General features: G+C 40.4%; 1 protein-coding gene across 1 annotated transcript; it reads right to left on the bottom strand.

The window, feature by feature from the left end:
* Nucleotides 1-155: 155 nt before the first annotated feature.
* Nucleotides 156-10,381, bottom strand: LOC109998813 (equilibrative nucleobase transporter 1). The gene is made up of 13 exons (XM_020653707.3): nt 10,223-10,381; nt 8,640-8,950; nt 7,982-8,111; nt 6,922-6,968; nt 5,779-5,855; nt 5,577-5,669; nt 4,946-5,085; nt 4,690-4,841; nt 3,044-3,187; nt 2,756-2,863; nt 2,485-2,671; nt 1,223-1,346; nt 156-997 (listed from the first exon to the last, which is right to left on the bottom strand). Exons 2-13 carry the CDS (start codon nt 8,815-8,817, stop codon nt 848-850), a joined length of 1,530 nt encoding a protein of 509 aa, XP_020509363.1. The 5' UTR covers nt 8,818-8,950; nt 10,223-10,381; the 3' UTR covers nt 156-847.
* Between the last annotated feature and the right edge of the window lie 8,523 nt (nt 10,382-18,904).

The following is an 18,904-nucleotide window of genomic DNA, read 5'->3' as shown; positions in this document are numbered from 1 at the left end:
GTACTGATTAGATCTGACAGATGGTGTGTGGACATAGCACAGGGTAAAGGAAATGATTGGTTCACTGTGGTCATGTACAGCATATAGCTTGTAAAATCTCAGACATTTCAGTGAACGAGACGAAACCATTCGACAACACTTAAATAAAACACATGTTTTAAGCAGCACACTCATTCTGTTTAATACAAAACATTTAAAACATCAATCTGTTTTCACATGAAAATGACAAATTGTATAAGAGCAAATACATTACAAAATGTATGAAAAATGTAAAAAAAAGGATACATTTTTTGTCCTAAAGTCACATATTGAACAAAATACACTTAATGTTTTTGTAACACTAATATGTGTCTCTAGTCTGTAGACTAACCCTCCAATTATGAGAAAAGTCCATCCACTCCGTCTTTTTCCTGCTCCACTTCTCAGAAAATGTGTGCTCAAACAGGCCGTTTGGAGATTTTCCCTTCATGACATCACAAAGGGCAGTAACCCCTCCCCAAAGTGGATGACACTCCCACAGCTAGGTGATTGTTCTGCCCTCTGAGCACTGTAACAGGTGTGCACGGTGCAAGAAAACTCAAGCCCTTCCAGGGACACAGAAACAGCCTGAGATCGAGGGGTTTATAGATCAAATACAGGATCAGAGTGGATTTAGAACAAAGAAAACTTCAAGGACCTTTGAGACTTATTTAAAATTGTTGCTAAGGAGTATAATATGTGACCTTTAAAATTCTTAACAGAAGCAGACACACCAGTGAGATTATATATAAAAAAGCATTTGAAACCTAAAAGTCAGGTTTCATAACACATTTTAAAAACACTTATTTGACAATGTAATGTATGTTTTCTATAATTTAGCTTCTGCCATTATGGTGCCTCTGTCATCCTTGGTCAGATGTTGGTCCTCTTTGTTGCGTGCGACTCTCCTGCAGTGGAAGAAGATGTATGCGGGATGGATGAACACCAGCAGAGTGAGAAGGATCAGAGCAATGTCCACCTGTAACACACCACAACCACAGGTCTCCATTTGTCTGCACTCATTTACTATATCTGCCTCCTCCTGACAGTTTGACTGTTTCATGTGAACACACAGTAGAAACTGACACATTTAAAAAGTCAGTGCATCTTGAAATGTATTCATGTTTCTCTTTCTACACCAGGACAGGATATTCCCTCTCTGGCCTCTCTTTTCTAAAACTACTTGAGAGTTCTTTAAACTCACATAAAAGGGGTCGCTGCCAAGAGCTCCTTTGACAAGGGCGAAACAGGGGTACTGCAGCAGGGAGAAAATAGCAGACATGGACATCACCATGCCATACAGCTTTCCGAAGTGAGCTGCTGGAAAACTGAGGGAGATAAGAGAGAGAAATCATTTGTTAAGACTTGATGTCCATCTTTCTTACTACAGAGTAAATATTGCTACAAAAGCAAGCTGAGATTTTCTTCAGTGTATACTTAAATTATCATAATGCCATAAGTACTCAAGTAATATCCCTCTGGTTAACAGGCTGCTTAAGTAGACCTCTATCTTGATGGGAGCACACACCCTAACAGACAGCACAGCTTTCTTGTCTGTTTAACACAGAATTAACAACATTTATATCATGCTCCATAGAAAATGATTCCGCTTCAGACCACCATAGCTTTACCATAAATTGCTTGGGAAATTGTTTACTGAAGCAATGAATCAAGTGAGCAGTGAAGGTCATTCTCTGGTAGGTTTGCACAAAGTGGTAGTCTCCCCCTGCTGGCTGTTTTGAAATCAACAGGCTAATTCACCTTATCTTCAGTCTATGACACAGACTGCCTAATACATATCAGAATATTTTACACTACATATCCATGTTAATGCCTCAGGATTTTATAAAAAATAATTTACATTCTCAAACCTGCTCCAAAAGTAATTGATGACATTATCAGGGTGAATTTTTCGACACTAGAGAGCTCACTCCAGAGTCAAGAAGGGGAAGTTCAATCTCATCACATCAGAATGAGTAGTACATCTTCTGACAATTACAATTTTTTTAAGACAGGACAAAGACTCATTGAAGTCACGATTACAGAGGCATGCTGTAGGGTATGTCAACTATACATTCAATATTCTTTATTGAGTGTTGTTTTCAAGTCAAACAACATACCAGCAATTACAGCAGTTCTAATGTACTGTAACAAAGACTGATCATAAACCTGGAAAAGTTGATAACCTGCCACAGTACCCTGGTATTTATAGGAGTACCTCAGGTACCAGGATGTGATGTTTATAGACTACACATAACCATGATATATGACAACAAATAAATAAAAAACTATCGGATAGAAAGGCCTCGTTAGAAAACAAAAAACTTTGACATGTGACATTGAGGCCAGATAGTCACTGCTGGAACTGAAATATGAAATGCTTTAACCCAAGTCTGTGTAAGTGGTGATTGATTTATTTGTGGGGCTTTTTTGTTTTTTATGTATGTGTGTGTAACAACTACTCACGCGATGCTAATGAACGCTGCAGTTCCCCCATAAAGGAAGGAGCGATTGAGGACTTGCAGAACAAAGGTGAGGTACTGCAGAGGGAGGAAAGGAATAGAGGCGCACACTGAGAACAGCAGGCACATCAGGCAGGTGAGGAATAGAGACAGAATGGAGGAGCGCAGGTCCGCCTCCTGCTCTGTCTCTCCTACAGTGGGTGAAATAGTTGAAAGGGATTGTTGAAAGTTGCTTTCTCACAGACATAAAGTTCAAACACTAGTCAGTGATTTACCAGGAGCCAGAGGCTTCCCCTTGTGTCGGTCCAGGATGAGTCCATTCCAGGGAGCACACAGCACCCCACACAGCTGGGTCATGGCAAAAGCATTAGTGTACTGACTCACTGAGGGAGATATCATGACAGCAACAGTGAGCAACAAAGAGACAAAAAAAAGATTTGAGGTTGGATTGTGATGATTGGAAGAGAAGAATGGAAATGTCAGTGAGATAAAAAAGATTGTACTGTACATGCCAGTCAGTTAGTATGTAGGGCAGAAAGTCAATAACTTTTCTAATGAGTTACCCAGGTCAGGGTCATTGTCTGCCAGCCGGGTGAGCCTGGGGTTGAGTGTGCCAATGAAGAGGTAATGTCTCAGCTGCATTACAGACAACCACATCAGGTGTAACATGAAGAACCAGGACAGCAGACAGCTCCGGAAACTTGCCACTAAACATGCAGAAAATTGTATAAATATCTCCAAGCAACTGTACCTGATACAGAGAAAGAACAGAAAGTGTGTGAACCTGCATCAGCTCTGGAAGCTATTACTCCAATTGACTGTATATTTACATCGCAAACAGTTGATATGTATGTATAAGAAGGCCTACAATTTATCATGTTTTAAATATTTTCTTTACAAATTTTCAGTTTTGCAAATGAATATCACAGTTACAGTTTATCCTCATGCACCATGGAATAAAAAAGGACGCAAAGGAAGACAACAATAAGAAAAAAAGACAAAACAGACACAACTAAACAAAGCAAAACTAAATATTTGCTCTTAGGACCCCAAACAATACAGTTACAGTAACAACATAATTAGCCTTGTGTCACCTTGATTCAGGCCACTATACATAAATGCATGGTGCATATATGCAGATTCAACACATCTGTTTGTACAAACAGTGAAACACTTTAGATTGTTCTTGATTAGTAAAACCAAAAATGGCTGCTCACTTACTTATTTAGGTTGTTGATATTCATGGGAGAGAAAGAGAGAGAGAAGTGCTTCTTTTTCTCTTTGACAATTTTGTACTACAACACACATCCTAATAATGATCGTGTTCCACTGCACTCTTTGAAAAGGACGTCTGCTAAAGGCTCTTACTGTGATCTGAAAGAAACATTGTTTGACCTGAGCCAGCTGTTTCACGTCCTTGTTCTAGTAATTAGAAGACTATTTAATTGAAGATTTAAAAAATGGCACATGTCTTCCCATTACAATAAACACAATAAATCTTTGGTCTTAAGTGCACCTTAGAACATTAGACCGGATAAAAACTGCACACTGAAATGACAGTGTGGTAGAGTTGAATACAGTGACAGTGAGTGGCTGGAGAGAAGCCCTTGTGCATATCCCTCCTTATTGACATAGTTGTAGTCTGTTTGGAGAAACATACCTTTAGCCTTTGACTAAAACAGTGACTAGGAAAAACTGGGTTTGACATGAACTTGTAAACTTTTAACAGTTATTTTCTACGTCTGTACACACTATGTATTGTATGAAACATATTGGTAATAATGTTTGTTTTCTTTTCACCGATTTCAGCTTCTTATATGTTCACACAAAAGCTTGAAAATGACTTAAAGAGGGGCGCCCCGGGCTGAGTGGTTGGTCTGCATGCCCCATGTAAAAAGGCTATAGTCCTCAATGCGGGGGCAACCCAGGTTCAAATCAAACCTGTGCCTCCTTTCCCACATGTTATTTCCCACTCTCGCTCTCTCTCCCTCTCCTCCCGTTCTTCCGACTCTGTCCCTTGTCCCTTCTCACCAATAAAGGCACAACAGTCCAAATATAAATCTTGTAAAAAAAGAGGGAGATTTTAAAAAAGGCTGCTTTATTTTTTAAATCTCTCATGTCTATGTGTACTTCATTTTTTATGGGGGAGTTTTACTGAATATACATGGCTGAGGTGGGAAATCAATGGCAAAAATAGAAGAACTAGTACCTTCTTTCCCTGAGTCTTGAGCATCTGTCCCATCTTCAGTTACTGTGGGCATGTAGTCTTTCTCGCTGGACTCCTGTGAACATGTCACGGCCCCCTCTCGCACTCTCTCAGACTGCTCTTCATTGTAGGTGATGTCCTTTCCGCAATCCAATCTGAAGAGCGGGAAAAAAATAGAACGTCTATGTCTTTTTCAAATGCATGTAGATGATCTTCAACTGATTCTGAAGCTGTTTAATAGATAAGTAAATGTTCTCACCCGTAGGTGTAGTCTTCTTGCACCGTGTAGGGGATGTGGGTTCTTGGCATCAGCACAAAGGTTCTCACCAAATGTATGATGCTGCAGAAGGACAAAACAAGGAAGGAGGCACGGAGAGAAACTTCCTGTTCATACATAACCTGGAAAGCAGGGGAAGAAACAAGCAGGAATTAGATAATACCAATTTGTCAAAGCTGATGATCATCTTGTTTTACTAAAGTAAGTAAAAATACACAAGGACTGTATGTTCAGAAAGAAGAGATCATAACACATTTTCTGCCACTCCATTTATGGATTTGATTCAAGAAAGACCAGAATGTTCTTTTCATGCTGTTACTGTAGGAAAGATTATCTTAAGACTATGTAGATTTCTCTTGTTATTGATCAAAACTGTGATCTGAAGTCTACATGTTTCACTTTGTTGTTAATGGTTTTTGTTCTACCTCTTTGGAGCAAGCTGTCTTACATTAGTTAGTAATCAATGATTAAGTGCAGCCTACAATCCTGCACTGTAAATGCCCTGAAGAGCTGTTTTTGTGTTGTGACAATTACCCTTCTAGTAAATGATTTGAAGATACTGCTTCAATTTTAAAATGATAATGTCTACAGTGACACTTGTGCAGTTCTTTACCTTGATGAGGAGAAACACAGCAGAAGAGGAGTCAAAGGCACCATTGTAGAGGGTAATGATGGTGGAGCGATGAGCAGGGAACAGGTTCCCTATCTTCCAGACACACAGAAGAGCAATTAAGCAAAACTCTCTGAAGAGCTTAACCAGTGGAGAATATTTATTTGCTCAGATATTTAGTTGCATACTGAAATACAGAATTTACCTGCATGTTAGTTAGAAGGAAGAGAACTCCTCCAACAGCGATGCAGGACAGCGCCGGAAAAAGCATGTTGGAAAATTCTGCAACAGTAATAGATCAAGTTTACAGCCCTTCAGATGTTTAACAAATCCCTGACAAATACATAAAAAAACTGAACAAAGTGTAACAGGTTTAGAATATGGTGGAAATGTAACATACTTTCCCATTTCAAAGGATGATACACCAGTGAAGTGTAATCTCCTCACAGTTTTTTTCCCCAAATGTCAAAAATACATTGGACTCAGAATGGTATGGTATGGTATGTTGTGGTATAGCATGGTATAGCATGGCATAGCATGGCATGGTATGGTATGGTATTTTGTTGTATTGCATGATACAGTATGGTATGGTATGGTATGGTATGGTATGGTATGGTATGGTATGGTATGGTATGGTATGGTATGGTATGGTATGGTAGTGGTATGACATGGTACAGTATGGTATAGCATTGTATGGTGTGTATGGTATGGCATGGCATGGCATGGTATGTTGTGTTATGGTATGGTATGGCATGGCATGGCATGGTATGGTATGGCATGGCATGGTATGGTATGCTGTGTTATGGCATGGTATGGTATGGTATGGTATGGTATGGTATGGTATGGTATGGTATGGCATGGTACAGTCTGGTATGGTATGGTATGGCATGGCATGGTATAGCATGGCATGGCATGGCATGGTATGGTATGGTATGGTGTGGTGTGGTATGGTATGGTATGGTATGGTATTGCATGGTACAGTCTGGCATAGCATGGCATGGCATGGCATGGTATTTTGTGTTATGGTATTGTATGGTATGGTATGGTATGGTATGGTATGGCATGGCATGGTACAGTCTGGTATGGCATGGCATGGTATGGTATTGTATTTTGTGTTATGGTATGGCATGGCATGGTATGGGATGGTATGGTATAGTATTTTGTGGTATGGCATGGTACAGTATAGTATAGCATGGCATGGCATGGCATGGCATGGCATGGTATGGTATAGATAGTATGGTATGGTATGGTATGGTATGGTATTTTCTCTAACAGTGAAGACAGATACATAAACTACTAGAAAGTGTAACTTGGCTAAATGTTTGTGTGAATATGCCTGTGAACCTACCAGCAGTCGAAAAGGCCACAAGTAGAGTTCCAGTTGTGTGCAAAGATCTGGAGAGAGAAATTTGACTGAATGTAGTTCAGGGTAAAATATTGAAAGTTTACGATGAAGCCATATTTAGAGCAATTTATGTGTCTGGAAATAGTTTAGCTGGTTATGGCTGAAATGATTATGATTTATTCATAATTTTGGACATTTGCTGTTTTTTATTTGTGATTTGTTTATCCCAGATTTGTTTATATCTTTTAAAACACATTATCACAGTATGGGTGTTTTCATCCAAAGGTTCTTTATCTTGATGACCTGTATAACATTATCTAAAGATATGCATCCACTTGGTCCATGAGGAGTAAATAAGTAACCCAAAGTGTAAATGTATAACGCTAAAACTCTTGAAATCAACAGTCCTTACTGTCCTGGGACAGAGCAGCTTTTAAAAGGGCTTTGAACATCATCTTGCAAAGAGTTGCATAACATAAGTGCAGGCACGTGTTTTCAGTGAAATGTAACTTCTATGGATAAAAAGTCAGGGGGTCAAAGGGGTTGTGACCAACTGTAGCTATGTCTGAACTAGGATCGTCAGGTCTGGTACTACTTTTCTTGAAAAAGATTCAGGGAGGAGTTTTTTTCTTCATTTTTTATGTTTATTGCTTTATTATTATTTAATGTTATTTCTTTAATCTGTACTGTGCCAAAAATGTCAAATAAAAAGATTCAGGGTTTTAAACAACAAAAACAAGGCGTTCTTGTAGGGTATAGGGTTATCTTTTGCCTGACTTATATCAATCGATCTCCATTAGACACTCCCTACTGTTATCTCTGCAACCCTTACTGGTCCCCCCACTGAACTGAAGAGCAAACTGGAACATACATTTGACTTCATGGATCCTGTCTGTGTATCATGCATTTAATAGTGACTTTTTTCACCCTGAAAATATATATTTTTTCCAATTGAACTTACAAATCTTTTGTTATTGCCCTTTCAAGAGCGTGTGTTTTAAAAAAAATAGAATAAACACAAGGAAAATATGAGTTTGTCAGTCCACTATCAAAGTTAACTTACATTCCCAGCAGCCTGGTTACCATGGTGCCGAATCGATCAAACAGGTAACCAGTGATTAGATTAATGAAGTTGTTTAGGAATGATGCGATAGTGAAGATCAGAGAAAACTGCTCATCCTGTATACTGCAGTCTGTAAAGAAAAGAGACACAGAGACATATGGTGGGCTATTGAGCAAACTGGTAGTGGGCAATGCAATGTGTCTGCTGAAAACAGTAATTGAACTTGAATAGGATGATTATGTTGCTCTTTGCTGGGTGGTAACATGGAAATATATATGCCAAGGCGAACCCTCTGATGGAGGTTATTGTCAGTGGGTTATTTGTCAATTTTTAACTGGGGCTATGGCCAAATAGAAGATAAAGAAGTCAGTTTAAGGATCAATGAGCCGTCATCACTGAGGCTAGTAGTCAAAACCCAACTAGTTAATCACAATTTAGAATAAAAAATACAACTAAACAGAGCCAGCTGGGTTTCTAACAAGGTAGACAGTCTCATTTTGCCAACAAGCAAGATGACCCAAAGATGGTCATCATTTGGTTTGGAGTTGTTGTGCCTCAGAGCGAACAAAATGTACCCATGCAGCTAATATGGACAGTAACAGTTCTTTTTGTGTGTGCTTCTAATCACCTTCAAAACCTTGAATCCAGAGTGTCTTACCTGTACTGTTGGAGCCTGGGACGCTGACACACAGATCACTGAAGTAGCCATCCTTCTTTAGCACAAACACCAGAGAGGCAAATCCAAACACCAGACCAGCAAAGCACAGGCACTCCAGCATCCCTGTGACCAGAGTCAGCCTGTAGCGCAGCTTGGTACCATCTCCGCACCGCTGCATGCTGCAATCCCCTTCTCCACGTCGCCCGTTGTCTCAGATTGTCGGATTGTCTTTCTTTCTCTTTTTTTTTCTTCCTCTTGCACTATGTCTTCTTTACGCAGGACAGAAAAAGGACTTTGCCGGATTCAAGTTTCTACGATGCAGAAGAAAAAAACAAACAGGTGTCAGCCCAAATTGGACAATATGGAGCATACTGCTCCGCGCATTAGCAACAGATGATCCAGGACTTAACTGTATTAGTAAAGAGTTTGAATGGATAAGCACATATGTCAACAGATTTATCAACAGCATTTGTAATGTGTTTAAAACAAAAGATGAATATTGTACAATGTGTGGAGATGATGCTGAATACATCCTACATGTATTTAATAATGAATAATGTGAGCCATTAAAACAGTAACAAGCAGAGTTATGTTGTCCTCTGCTGCTTGAGGGTCCAGTGTCCAGTTTACACTGTAGGGTGCCACACTGCAGCTGCAGAATGTGAATCATGTATATTGACACTAGAGTCATCAGTGTCCACAAAGCCTGCTAAGAGAAACTCAAACTGACTCTACTCAAACTGATCACTTCAAACTTGATATCCAGAATTAAAATACTGAATATCTGCTTACATCAAATCAGTCTCTCTGGCATAAACATCTGAAGCTGCTCCAAACACACACACACACACACACACACACACACACACACACACACACACACACACACACACACACACACACACACACACACACACACACACACACAACTGCTGTTTTCTTGTCTTTTTGCAATCAGATTTTGGGTACTAGAATGTATTATCCAGTACACAATATCTGTCGTTTAAACCAAATAGTAGGCAAAGATGAGCTTTCCTCAAACTGCTCCAAACTTGAGGCAACACAGTAAATGATTCTTTAAATAAAACAGTCTGTAAAACAGTACAAAGACTTCAGCAGAGGTAGTTTGAAATAAAGGACTTTATTGTAATTGCAAGTTACAGTTTAATGCTAGTTTAATAAATGCTAAAGGTTTATTTCCACTTAAAAGAGAGGGGGGAGGGGGTCTATATGTTTTTTTTTCTGTTTCTTGTCTCTTGTGAACATGCGGACAGAGCGGAGGTTATCTCCACGCTTTACTCACTCTAATCCAGATTACATCACTTAATCTACGCGCATTGACACATGGCAAAGTGTTGACACAAAACCGCTACAAATTATACAATTATAATAGATTTACATATCGTTTGTTGTGTTTTTTCATTGAACACAACAACATTTGGAGTGTATTAACGCCTGTACATATGATACCTGTAATATCTCTGTTTTTCTCAGTGGAGCTGCAGCAGCTCACTTGAGTGAAGAAGTCATTGCTTAATTCCTTTTAAACCCTGATGTACCAATTCCATTTTTAAGTGTCTTACCTTGTAAATTCCTGTTGAACCAAACATCCATTACAGATGTTGTGAACTCCGCAGGACAGAGATGCGCCGTGCACCCAGCGAGCCGCACTTAGTTTGTTTTCTGTGCAGAGCTGCGCCTCTCACCCAGTCTGTCACAGAGCCAGCTGTAACTGCAACAGGTGGACACGGGGCGGGAAACCACATTTACATGAGTCTCACTAAACTGGTCATTCTCATTAACGGGTTGATTGAGAATTATTGGCTAATCCTACAGATTTACAATCACGTAGCTCGCGTTTTAATGACATAAGGACACCTCTGCTATTTAATTAAGAACTATTAATGCTTCATAAACTCATCAATGACCAGCAGTAACAATTGAATGATTTTTAGAGTCCACTAGGGGGTCTTTATAATTATGATTGCATTGGCTTTCATTATGTTAACCAATGATGGCCACTGTTCATTTACTGCATATTGACTAGTTTAGCTGGAAATGTTTCTAAGCAAAGATAAATATAAATAAATATACTCATCTTATATGAACATTGCTCTGTGGTTTGACTGTGTCATGCAACTGCATGTTTTTCTGCACCACTGTATGCTTGTATGTAAGACATAGTACAGTGGATACTGTGTGTTATATGTCAAGCTGCACCACTAGAATTAGAAAATCACAGAGGGTAAAAATAAATAAATACACAGACAAAAGAGTGCATATTGAAAAAAGAAAATTACATTACAGCAGGTGCTCCAAGTGCATTTTTTAAATGTAAAACTGAAATACATTGAAATATTGTAGAATTCTTAGAACACAGCATTGCACATCTCTACTCATTCATTTCATGTTTTAAATGAAAAGTTTGTATAAACATGCTATTAAATGTTTCTATTAAATACTCCTCACCCCACAATCCTCCGCACGAAGCCTCCACTCTGGAAACACCAACCTCCTCCATCCCCCAGGACTAAACTCCACACCATGGGTGACCGGGCCTTCTGCTCCTCTGCTCCCAGTCTGTGGAACGCTCTCCCTGACCAGCTGAGGGCTCCACAGTCTGCTGATGCTTTTAAAAGGGCCCTAAAAACCTTTTTAACACTTAGCCTTCTGCTTGTGCTTTTAGTTTCGTTAGTTGCTTAGTTGATGAAATTTGTTTTTATTTGTTTTTGTTTTTTTTCCCTGTAGCATTTTTTTTGCAAAAATGTACAGTGCGTTACAAATTAAATGTATTATTATTTTTATTATTATTAATAAGTAAAAACTATTTGAACAGCAGCACGCATGTTTTTAAGAGAAATGTCGACCCGGTGTTTAAAGTTTACCGTCAAACACCAGAGAAAAAGGTAGGCCAACTGAGGAAGAAAACTGAGCAACAAAGATGAAAAGTTCAACAGTTTTTTAGCAAAACAAAAGATAAGATGTTGATTTACAGCCAGGAAATCTTTTGTTCCCTAGTGGTCAAAACCCAAGTGAGGCAGCTTTTGTTACTCTGAAGCTTTCAGAGTGGTTTAACATTTTGAAAAGGACACTGGTTGCCACCCTCCTTTTTGTGGAGCTGATACATGCACGCTGATACTGATGAAAAACAGTAACGTCCAGCGTTCACATGTTGTGAGTCTTCGTGTGTGAGCTGAGGTGAGCGCTGCGAGAGAAGGTGCGCCCACAGACCTGGCAGGTGAATGGCTTGACGCCTATATGCAGGCGCTTTAGGTGGCTCCGTCTGATGAAGGCCATCCCACACAGACCTGGTTCCTCTCCCCAGTGTGACAGCCTGTGGCCTTTCATCATGCTTAGGAAAGGGAAACCCTTCCCACAGTAGTCACACTTGAAACGCCCAGGTGTCTGATACTGAACGCTCCTTCTCGTCTCAAACTGATGACTGTCTGAAGCATGCTGCTCATTTGAGGATAAATCAGTCATATTGTACGTTCTTACCATGTGCTGGTCTTCTTCTGGTTGTAAACTAGTCAAGCATGTTGGTGTTTGGGCGTCAAGCAGGGGGCCGCCCAAAGGTAACGCTCCAGATTCTTTGTACATCTGACACAGAATCCCTTTTTGGAGCTCGAGGCCCAGACTCACATCCTCACCCCGAGTCTGCAGGTCTGGACTCTCTACTTCTCTTTTAACATGAAATTCTAGATCAGTGAACTGGTCTCCACTTGGTGATAAACTTAACCTGCACTCCATTTCCAAAGCCGGGTTGTGTTCTGTGTGTAGATCTTGGCTGGCTTCTGGAGTTTCATAGCAGAACTGTGAGCTCTGTCTAGCTGCATGTGCACAACACTCCCCAACCTGAGAGAAGCTGGCAGAGTGGAGAGGAGGTGCCACTGGAAAGAACAGCATGAGGCTATCACAGTCATTTAAAAACAACATCATATGAAATTGTTATTTTAGCTTAAACATTGTATGCTTACCTCTCAGTTTTGGTTGACCTTCAGGAACTTCCTCACATTTAACGGTAATGGGTTTAAAGTCTACAGAAGTAAAAGTTCTCTGTGGCACACAAGAAAACAGTGAATCATTATTGCTTTCCAATAATTACATCCTCTCCATCTACTAGTAGTTCAATACACAGTCACATCTGGTAAATGGTAAATGGCTGTAAAGCGCTTTTCTAGTCTTCTGACTACTCAAAGCGCTTTTAGACTTTGACTTAGACTTAGACTTAGACTTTCTTTATTGTCATTCAAACTTGTACTTTACAGTGCAGATAAGAACAAAATTTCGTTGCATTTGGCTCGTTGTAGTCCAGGATAAAAACAGCAGCATGTATTTACATATAAAAATAAAAATAAGGTGCAGATATAAATAGATATAAAAAGAAAAGCTATGAGTAAAATGACTATACAGATAAATATATTGCACGTTCTATTGTGTTTTACAGTCCAGTGAGGTAGTCCTGTGTGGGGGTTTGAGGGGGAATGGAGGGATTATTTTTTCGTGTTCAAAAGTCTTATGGCCTGTGGGAAGAAGCTGTTACAGAACCTGGAAGTTCTGCTTCAGAGGCTGCGGAACCTCTTTCCAGAGTCCAGCAGTGAAAACAGTCCTTGGTGGGGGTGGGAGGTGTCTCTGCTGATTTTCTGAGCCCTGGTCAGACAGCGGATCTTTGCGATCTCCTGGATGGGAGGAAGTGGAGTCTGAATGATCTTTTCCGCCGTCCTCACCACTCTCTGCAGAGACTTCCAGTCGGAGGCACTGCAGGCTCCGGACCAGACAGAGATGCAGTTTGTTATGATGCTCTCTATAGTACCTCTGTAGAAGGTGGTGAGAATAGGAGGAGGGAGGTGTGCTCTCTTCATCCGACGCAGAAAGTGCATGTGCTGCTCCGGTGTGAAGGGACCAGGTCAGAGTGTCTGTTATCTGCACCCCCAGGAACTTTGTGCTGCTAACTCTCTCCACTGCTGTGCCGTTGATGAGGAGTGGTGTGTGGCTGGGCTGGCACCTCCTGAAGTCGACGATGATCTCTTTGGTTTTATCGACGTTCAGGGCCAGGTTGTTGGTTCTGCACCAGTCAACCAGATGTTTCACCTCCTCTCTGTAGTCCATGTCGTTGTTGTCACGGATGAGGCCCACTACTGTTGTGTCGTCTGCAAACTTCACAATGTGGTTAGTAGTGGACCTGGCGCAGCAGTCATGGGTCATCAGGGTGAACAGCAGCGGACTCAGGACGCAGCCCTGAGGGGAGCCGGTGCTCAGGGAGATGACACTGGAGGTGTTGTTGCCCACCCGCACAGACTGGGGTCTGTTTGCTGAAACCAAGGGGGGCCAGTTTGCTCACCAGATGCTGCGGGATGATTGTACTGAACGCCGAGCTGAAGTCCAGAAACAACATCCGCACATGTGTGTCCTTCTCTTCCAGATGTTGTAAGCCCAGGTGGAGTGCAGAGGAGATGGCATCCTCTGTGGAGCGGTTTGGGCGGTAAGCAAACTGGTACGGGTCGAATGTGGGGGGAAGTCTGGAGACAATGTGGTCCTTTACCAGCCTCTCAAAGCATTTCATCATGATGGGGGTTAGTGCTACAGGGCGGTAATCATTGAGCGAGGAGATTGTGGATTTTTTAGGCACTGGTATAATTATGGCAGTCTTTAAACATGATGGTACCACAGCCTGGATCAGCGAGGTGTTGAAGATGTCTGTGAGAACCCCAGCCAGCTGGTCAGCACATTCCTTAAGCACCCGTCCCGGTATGTGGTCAGGGCCCGCTGCTTTCCGGGTGTTCTCCTCAGGGTTCTCCGGACATCAGGGTAAATAAAAAGGCCTGCCAGTCAGTAGTTCTACATCAGGAGAGCAGTGACTTGAGACTATCTCACCGTTGTTGCACCAGTTGTTGTTAATGTATATGCAAACACCGCCGCCTCTGGATTTACCAAGGCGGAGGATTTTACACTGCAGGTCACACCTACACATTCACACACTGATGGTAGAGGCTGCTGTGTAAAGAGTCCATTCACACGCTGCAGAAGAAGCAGTGAGAGCAACACAGGGTTGAGTGTCTTAAGACTGGATAGAAGGGATTTATACAATTGAGCAACAAACACAGTGACATGTTGTTTTTCTTTTGTCAGAACATTTTATGTATTGATTGCTGTGCAATATTAACCTTAAAAACAAAAAACAGTGTCATTACATAATGTGAAAAATATGTGTACAATAAGCTCAGATGCAATAAGAGATGTAGAAAGTAGAGACAAGAAAACATATTTATATTTTCATTTCATTGTAGTGTTCCCCTTTGTTATTTTTTTGTATTATATCTTTGCTTTAATACAGTGTATAGCTTCTGTACAGTTTATTTTAAATTACTTAGCTGTTACTACAACTTTTTAATTTATTTTATTTGTACTTTTCTACTCTTTTTCTCTTTATAATGCTATTCTATTTTATATATCATTTACATTTTTTTGTAGAAGCTGACTCAGGGAGAAATGCACAAAAATTCCAATGTACCTGTACTGTCCTGTACCTGTGCAAATGGAAATAAACATCTATACTATTCTATGTTGAGATGTAAAGAACAATTCAACAAGTACAACGACATGTGCTATTGGCTATCCCATTGTAAAGCATTTGTTGCAAAGGTAAAATAAATGTATTATATGATGCAAAACAAATATAAGAGTATGAACATTAAAAAGCCTGAGTGATGAAGGTGAAGAGCCTCACCTCCTCCTCCTGCTCCTCTGCTGTCTCTTTACTCTTCCTCTGATCTGCCTGCAGCTGTGCTCCTGCTCCGCTGTTTCCTACAAGTCAGCAAACAGACACTCAGCAATGCATTAGCAAAGAATGAACACGACTTCTTACAAAAAGTTATAATGATGTCATTATTGGCATAATCTTACCATAAAAACAACCATTAAAAGTCGAGTGATTCCATATGATGGCATTAAATGTTGAGTTATAATTTTAAGCCATGCTATGATGTGTTTAGTCAATAAACAGAGTCAGACATTTCTATGGAGAACAGAGTAAAACAGTGTGAATTCTTCTAGGTATGTGGGGGATAACGGGGGACACGCAGCAGCCCCTGAAGTCAAGTCATTGGAAGAGTGAAGAATTTGAAACAAGGATTGGATAGACTTCTTTTTTATTTATGACATTTCAAGAGCATAAAGGGAAATAAAATAACAGCGTAAAAAACAAGGAATGATTACATTACGTTTTGAACACAGGCCTTTATCTTGATAATTATTGATGAACATGTTTATAGTGATAACACTTTTAGTCTTATTATTCAACCCTAACCTGACTTCTATGCAAGGTAACGGTTTCCCTTCCATACATCTACAAGATCCTTTCATTCTTTGTGAATTAAGTTGTCTCCCTTAGCCAACTGTTTGTTATGTGCTGCTCTTATAGCTCACAACTAACAGACATCATGTTTTATTCTTTTAATAATCCAAGAGGATTTTGAGTGTTAACTTTAAAACCTATTTTAGCTCCCCCTGCTCCCCCCTCAGCATCTCCACTCCCCTCCTCCAACATCCTGGTGTTTTAACATCTATAGTTGATGTCGGTGCTGCTTCAGGTTCTCTCTCAAGGTGCAGTTGTCTTGTTTCTCCGGGCTCAGCTCCGACCGGAGGACGGCACAGTACTCACACATTAACTGGTTGACCTCCGTCACGGCGGACAAAACCAGTTTGTCCATGATGGAGGACAACTGGGACTGAAACGTGCTCATCTCCTCCATGACTACTACAGTCAGTCTTTAAGGAAGGGACAGGGGTATTAGTGATTTATCTCAGGCTCCAGGTGAGAGGAGCAGTCCTTATTGGTTGTAGGCCTCTGGTTACTCTTTATCCTCATGTGTTCATCCCCTCCATGTTATAGTCTCGTGCTGCCTCGCCCTCTTTTGTTGTCATGTTTTTCTGTCTGTTTCCTATTTGGAAAAATGCATCTTTATGTGTTCAACATTTTCTTTTGCATTACAGTATTCACACATTTCTGAGTTTACCTTTCCCATTAAAACCAGTATGGTTTATCTTAGTCTGGATATAACTATGTCCTCTTTTTTAATATTTCATTGTTTTTTGTATCTGTCGTTGTTGTCAGAGGTCAGATATTTTTGTTTTAATTATTGCTTTTCCTTTCCTTTTTCACAAATTGGATATCTATTATTTATAGGTGTTCCATTTAAATTGCTTGTTTAGCTATCCCGTCTGCAGTTTCATTGCCCTTTACTCTCATGTGTGCTATTACCTGCAGCACAATTCCTATATGGCTATCCTCAGTCTGTGAATTATAAATAACTGCTGGAAAACTTTGAGCAGCAGATCTTCTCTCAGTGATGTCATATTTTACAATTTTAATAAAACTGAGTCACTGCATATCGCCACCCTTGCATATCAATTCATCTGAATAAATGGACATTTTATCTTCAATGCTGTTTGCTAAATTATTTTGAAATCGTGACCTTTGTTCCTACATGTTCATGTAGATCATTTGAACCATCAGTTAAAGTCCCTGTAAACCAAAAAAAAAATGTTTTTTAGTTTTTTATACAAAAGAAGAATGTATTATTTGTAAGTAGAAATAAGTCTTTTGTTCACTTTCTGTTCAATCATTTTTTCATTTTCATGATGCTACAATCTGTAATCTGAGGAAATATCCAAAGGGGAACATTACTTATTGGAGTAGGGGACTTGTCTTTGTAAAACCATATGCATGTACTTTATCTTTAATCTTCCACCCAAAGCCACCTCCCTTTAATCTGCTGTCCTCCCAGCATTCATTTACTCTACTGTAATGTGGGATAGTAGGGATAGTACTTTATTGATCCCCAGAGGGGAAATTCGGGATATAAAAATATACCTTTTCTTATCCACTTCCTCTCAGCTGAATCCAATATTCTAACATAAGTTTATCCCACCTGGGTTCTAGTGGAATTTCTCCACTTTCCACCAACACATAATATCTTGGAGTTGACCTCATTACACCAATGCACCAATCCCAAGGCTCTATTTTGCACCCTGTCTTACTTAGGCGTGATTTGGCTGCTTTCTGTAATGGCATCCACGATCAATCGCTGATCTCATCAGTGCTTTGTATTTATCTCATGATGCCTGTTTGTCTGCGCTCCAGTTTGTTCCTGATATCATTTTCATTAGGTTTAATATTTAGTTCATTTTGTTCCTAGTTTTTTTAGTCTTCCATGTATATTTCTGATCAAGCCAAATTCCTAAATACTTCAATTCTTTCATTTTTCCATTGGTTGCCTGTTGCCTGTACAATTAGAGATTCTTGTTATGCATTTTTCTCTTCCTAGTGAAGTACAAACTACAAGACTTATTGGTCGAGAGTTTAAATCCCCAGGTGTATTTCAATCAGGAGAGTCTTAATTGAGAATGAACAATCATTTATATAACAATAAATGTGCAACAGTTTAGATTTGAATGTGCAAAGTCTTTTGGGGATTAGACTCCATCATGATGACTTCATGTACTCAGAAGGGTAATGAGGCCGACTGCAGGATAGGATACCCCCCTATGGAGTCTAGACCCTGGTGGTGGTGATGATACCCCCCTATGGAGTCTAGACCCTGGTGGTGGTGATGATACTCCCCTATGGAGTCTAGACCCTGGTGGTGGTGATGATACCCCCCTATGGAGTCTAGACCTTGGTGGTGGTGATGATACCCCCCTATGGAGTCTAGACCTTGGTGGTGGTGATGATACCCCCCTATGGAGTCTAGACACTGGTGGTGGTGATGATACCCCCCTATGGAGTCTAGACCCTGGTGGTGGTGATGATACCCCCCTATGGAGTCTAGACCTTGGTGGTGGTGATGATACCCCCCTATGGAGTCTAGACCTTGGTGGTGGTGATGATACCCCCCTATGGAGTCTAGACACTGGTGGTGGTGAAGAGGAATGGAGGCTATGATGAGCCTGAATCTGGACTCTGCTGAGCTGTAATGGAGGTGACTGGGGCGGTGGTGGGTTGCAGCAGTTGCCCTGAAATGACAGAATGACTGTGGGAGAGAGAGAACTGTTTTAGCATTTTGCTGCAGCAGGATGATTGGTTGAGAGAGGTTGTGCAGAAATCTGGTTGGTTAATTACTTAAAGAATAAACGCCCATTATCAGCTGATCACCAGAGAAGGGAGACAGAGGAAGTATTTTAGGTTGAAGTGAAAGGATGAATGAATTTGTGAAAGAATATAACCAGTCTTCCTGTCTGAACTTACGCTGAGCTCCATGACCACT

The sequence above is a fragment of the Labrus bergylta genome, chromosome 1 (genome assembly GCF_963930695.1).
Source record: "Labrus bergylta chromosome 1, fLabBer1.1, whole genome shotgun sequence".
Taxonomy (NCBI): domain Eukaryota; kingdom Metazoa; phylum Chordata; class Actinopteri; order Labriformes; family Labridae; genus Labrus; species Labrus bergylta.
The sequence above is the reverse complement of the archived record's forward strand: the minus strand, read 5'-3'. Positions and strand labels throughout refer to the sequence as shown.

What these genes read in the sequence shown, in the direction of transcription:
- LOC109998813 (XM_020653707.3), bottom strand. Translation starts at nt 8,817, where the DNA reads ATGCAGCGGTGCGGAGATGGTACCAAGCTGCGCTACAGGCTGACTCTG. An exon ending in GTAACCAGGCTGCTGGGAAT is followed by an intron (nt 6,969 to 7,981) that starts GTAAGTTAACTT and finishes TTCTCTCTCCAG; the next exon opens with ATCTTTGCACACAACTGGAA. An exon ending in TCCTTCTAACTAACATGCAG is followed by an intron (nt 5,670 to 5,778) that starts GTAAATTCTGTA and finishes TGTGTCTGGAAG; the next exon opens with ATAGGGAACCTGTTCCCTGC.